The sequence below is a fragment of the Aegilops tauschii genome, chromosome 6 (assembly GCF_002575655.3).
Source record: "Aegilops tauschii subsp. strangulata cultivar AL8/78 chromosome 6, Aet v6.0, whole genome shotgun sequence".
Taxonomy (NCBI): Eukaryota; Viridiplantae; Streptophyta; class Magnoliopsida; order Poales; family Poaceae; genus Aegilops; species Aegilops tauschii.
The window spans coordinates 4,381,366-4,386,189 of NC_053040.3; the positions used below are offsets into that span (position 1 = coordinate 4,381,366).

The window sequence follows — 4,824 nt, forward strand, 5'->3', positions numbered from 1 at the left end:
GCTACTGTCTGTAAGTAGTACTACTTCTGTCATTAAGTCTCTCTATATAGGTCAGCTCTTTCATTGCATGTATTTATAATTATCCTCACTATATTATGCAGATTGAAGATCGCCGAATTGAAGAAAAGACAAATCGGTGATATTGGGTTCATTAACACAAATCTCATAGATGCATATACGGTTGAAAAACATCCCAAAGAAGCCGAGGCCAACTTGCTATGATCGTTGGTATTAAATCAAAACAAAGATATAATACTCTTTCCTTACAACTTCAAGTGAGTGTTATTGTCTTGTGCATATTCGGTTTCCCTTATTAGTCCAGGTTATGGTAATGTAATTGATGACTTATGCATGCATGCGCAGCTTCCACTATATTCTCCTAGAGATTAAGCTTGAGCAGGGATTAGTAACCGTCTTAGACTCGAGACGAAAAGATCCCCAGGACTATGCGGACATGACTCAAATGCTCGAGAAGTAAGTTAAATCGATCATTATCCACCATATCAGCAACTTTGTTCATTTCCTGATATCAAGTAATTGTTTTCTTTGTCTGGCAGGGTTTGGAGAAAATTCACCAGAAAAGCTCCGGGACTGCCGAAGAAGCTGCAATTTAAACACCCGAAAGTAAGTACTATAGTAGCATGTTCCGCGCATCTCCTAGTGATTCAAGCGCTAGTTTCATCAATACCATTTAGCATGCTTGCTTATCAGTTTGATTGACCTCTATTTCTTGTAAAGTGGTTGTGGCAGGAACCCGGGAATAATTACTGTGGATACTACGTTTGCGAGTCCATCCGCTACACGACCTGTGAGCGGGGCTACACTGAAGAACAATATGAAGTGCGTAAGCAATAATATTCACAATTTTATTTTATTACCATCATTTGTGTTGAGTTTCATTTATTCATATATATATATATATATATATATATATATATATATATATATATATATATATATATATATATATATATATATATATATATATATATATATATATATATATATATATATATATATATATATATATGTATTGACCCCCTTCTTCAAATTAGATGTTTCGGAAGCGGGATGAACTCCTAGCACCAGATCGTATGCGAGGAATTCAAGAGGAATTGGCGGCATTCTTCCTTGACCACGTGATCGATGAAAACGGAGAATACTATGTGGACCCTGTGTTCCTACAATTTAATTAGGAGATTGTATTGTAAGAGATAATTATTGTATATATGTAGCCGGTAGTGTCGGATAGATATACGAGAACTTGTTGTTCGACCAATATCTCGGAGAAGGAGAGGTGGTCGATATCACTTCTCTCTGTATGCATATGTTCATGACGATCTTCTGTTTCCTTCATTTGATTACTAGCTAGCGTGTCTACTCCTCTCCATACGTATATAGTACGTAGCGTCGACCAAGCACGGAGATAAGAGAGGACACTTCTCTCTATTAATTAATTAGCTAGCTAACACAATATATGAAACACCTAAATTAACCCCCCAAAACCCCTAAACCACCCCCTTTCAAAAAAAACAAAAACCTCAGCTCCTGCCAGCTGCTGACGCGTGGATGCCTATTGGTCCCGGTTGGTGACAGCAACCGGGACAAAAAGCCCTGCCTATTTGTCCCGGTTGGTGCCACCAACCGGGACCAAAGGCCCCCTGCCTGGGCTGGCAGCAGCGGCCACGTGGACGACCTTCTGTCCCGGTTCATGTAAGAACCGGGACTAAAGGGGGGAGGCATTAGTAACGACCCTTTAGTCCCAGTTCGAGAACCGGGACAAAAGGCCCTTACAAACCGGGGTAAAAGCCCCTTTTCCTACTAGTGCTAGGCCGCGCCTAGGATGCTTAAGCACCGCCTAGGCACTAGGCGAAGGCCAACTGCCCCGCTTACGCCTACCGCTTTTTCCAACATTCTTAGCTATGCAGAGGCCGGGTGTAATGCTTAAATCTTTTAAGTAATAAAATACCCCCTTTTGAAAATATAACCGGTTAGAGGAGTAAAAATGTGGTGTTACTCCTCAACCACGGTACCTGCATGCGGCCCTGCCGCCGTTCGCCCGCCACGAGGGACGCTTAGTAGGCTCCGCCACTGTCCCCTATCGCTTGGATTTGCGCCACCTCGTCCCATGGCCAGCAAAAAAGCAGTGGATCTGCAGTTGCTGTCCTCGCCACCGGATTTGGCGATTCCGGCCGCCGTCGGCTGTGCCTAGCCACGGATTGGTCGGAAAGCAGACCACACAGCCACGGCAACACCTCCGGGCCGCATGTAGGTACCGGTTCCTCCTCTAGCCACTCAAATCTCACCCATGGGAGGTTCGCCGACAAATACACGCTAGGCCGTCGCCCGGGCTCAGCGCAGGCGTAGCGGCTCGCCGGCTCGCCGAAGCCGCTCATACAGTGCGACGACTGCACGCGGAAGGTGGTGCGCCGAGTTTCTACCAAGCCGCAACAACCCGGATGGGTGTTCTTCAAGTGCACAAATGATGGGGTATGCGCTCGCGATAGCTCATCTATGTGCTTGTTTGCTTATCTACATGTGTAGGATGGACACAAGTTTTGGTATTGAGAGGAAGAATACTATTGATAGAACAAAAATTGATAGATGTTCGTCCACTCATTGCTAGAACTAAGGCTAGAGATGAAATTAGAGATGAGATTAGATGCGAAGCAACGTCTACTTCTTTAGAATCGAAGAAGAAAAAAATGGCGAAACTCAAGAATCCGCAGATCAAACAATGAAGACATAGAGAAGATATTAATCCTACTAGTGGAGCAGTTAGGGAAATTGGATATATTCTAAAATGTCTAATTATGGTTCTTGTTTTCTTTGGGCTTGCTCTCGTAGCGAAGAATTGGTGAACTATGTACTCCAATGTCGCTGAATGAAACAAAAATGTAAGAGAATATGTTTTGGTCAGCAAATATGTGATGCAAATGGAAAAAATTACCCCACTAAATTTAAGGGGTCGGCTAGAAACGGCAAAAAATTAGTGGAGCAAATTTACTCCACAAAGGTTTACTCCCTCGTTTTATTCCTCTATTTTTAGGGGATCAGTTAGAAACTTAGAGTTGCCTTAGAGAGCAAAAGAAGTGACTGATATCAGTGGAGTGGACAACGTAAATTACCGTGAAGCTATCGACAGGTGTTTGCTCTCGGTAATGCTCCGTGCGGTGCGGCCTTCCCTGTTGAGGAGGCATGGGTTCACCCTGCGGTCCTTGAGCAGCAGCAGGCCAAGCGGAGCTCGATTTAACCTCGCGGCCAGATGAAGCGCTGTGTTGCCATCGTTGTCAACCTTGTTGATAATCTCCTCCGGGCGCACGTGCTTGAGGAGGCACCGGAGCACGTCCACTTTGCCGATGACGATGTCCTTGATTCCTGGCCTCCTGCCGTTGCTGTTCACCATGTCCGCGGCGTCAGGGCACTGCTTCAGCAGCTCCGCCATGGCCTTTGTCGACCCGTAGTAGGCGGCCACGTGCAGCGGGGACTGCGCTTGTAGGCCAGGTCCACCTTCCGGTTGAGTAGCAGCTCCACCACGCGGGCGTTGTTCTTCTGCGCCGCGTAGTGCAGCGCGTTGTTCTCGCTCGAGTTCGTCAGCCCGATCTGCTCCCGCGGCGTCATGTCGAGCAAGATCTCCACCACGCCTGCTTGCATGATTGCATCGCCACCGGTAGTAATGACATGCAATTACACGATACAGGACCGAGACAACGAAAAGAAGGCGACGGGCAGGATGGCAGGTCCTTCATAATTCACTTACGTACGTGGCCGCCGAGGACGGCCTGGTGCAGGGCGGAGCCGCTGACGGAGTCAGAGGGGACAGAGCTCTCGTGGACCCAGGGCTGGCTGTTGATCTTGATGACGACTTTGTAGAGGCCCTCCCGCGCGGCGATGTGTAGCGGCGTCTGCTGCTTCACGTTGAGCGCGTGGCCGCTGCCTGGCTCGGCGTCCAGCAGCTTGAGCGCGACCGCGCTCCTGCCGTGCTTCACCGCCTCGTGCAGCGGGGTGTCGCCGGCCTTGTTGGCCATCAACAGAGGCCCGTGCGCGGTGCCAGGGGAGCTCGGGGAAGGTTCCGCGGTCTGTCCATTCTGTGCGGCTTGCTCCATAGGCCATGCCCATGCGTGGCCGATGAGCAGGTCCGCAACGTCCACCTTCCCCGCCCTGGCCGCCAGGTGCAGCGGCGTGTCGCCGTCAGCGTTCCTGCTGACGAGCAGCTTGCCGTCCACACCAAGGGCCGCCTCGACAAAACCGGCATGGCCGAGCTCGGCCGCGCGGCGTTCTCCTGGGGCGTCTTGGAGGAACCAAGGATGCCGGGGCGCTCGGCCACCAGCCTCCTCAGGCTTGCCACGCGCCCCTGCACCGCCGCCTGGTGCAACCATGGGTTCATCCTTCCTACCTACGGTAGCTTCTTATACTCTTCACCCTCTTGGACCTCGATCGTACTCCGTGGAGACAGAGAGCGCATGAGCTGCTTCATCATGTGGATGAAGAAGCTTTAAAATAAGTTGGCTGGATTCCTTGCCTCCTCCCTGATTTTGGAATTTATTTTTCAACTTGTGCCGCGGTTGCGTGGAGTTGGGGAGTGCTTTGCTTGGCAGTCCAACGTTGGTATATGCCTCTCATGCATGCATCACCTTAAAATGAGGAAGAGAAATACAGAGGAGAATTCAGCGTTTTGGGTGCCACCTACGGCCGTCTTATTCTTCGCTTCGTTGCAATTGTCACGGCAGGAGGCCAGGAATCAAGGACAACGTAAACGGCTCAACCAAGCAAGCTACAAACGTCGGCAAGAATAAAATGAGCCTTTGCTTAACTCAGAAGCCA

The 4,824-nt window shown here is 49.1% G+C and overlaps 1 protein-coding gene across 2 annotated transcripts; it reads right to left on the minus strand.

Annotated features, from left to right (window-relative positions):
- Nucleotides 1-210: 210 nt before the first annotated feature.
- LOC109731433 (uncharacterized) lies at nucleotides 211-4,447 on the minus strand. Of its 2 annotated transcripts, XR_012186941.1 has the most exons (3): nucleotides 3,761-4,447; nucleotides 3,129-3,644; nucleotides 211-603 (listed from the first exon to the last, which is right to left on the minus strand). XR_012186941.1 is itself a non-coding variant. In XM_020290579.2 (2 exons), exons 1-2 carry the CDS (start codon nucleotides 4,377-4,379, stop codon nucleotides 3,430-3,432), a joined length of 834 nt encoding a protein of 277 aa, XP_020146168.1. In that variant the 5' UTR covers nucleotides 4,380-4,447; the 3' UTR covers nucleotides 2,893-3,429. The 2 variants fall into 2 exon arrangements, 1 of the variants encoding a protein (XP_020146168.1); XM_020290579.2 differs by lacking the exon at nucleotides 211-603 and having other exon boundaries at nucleotides 2,893-3,644.
- Nucleotides 4,448-4,824: the final 377 nt, after the last annotated feature.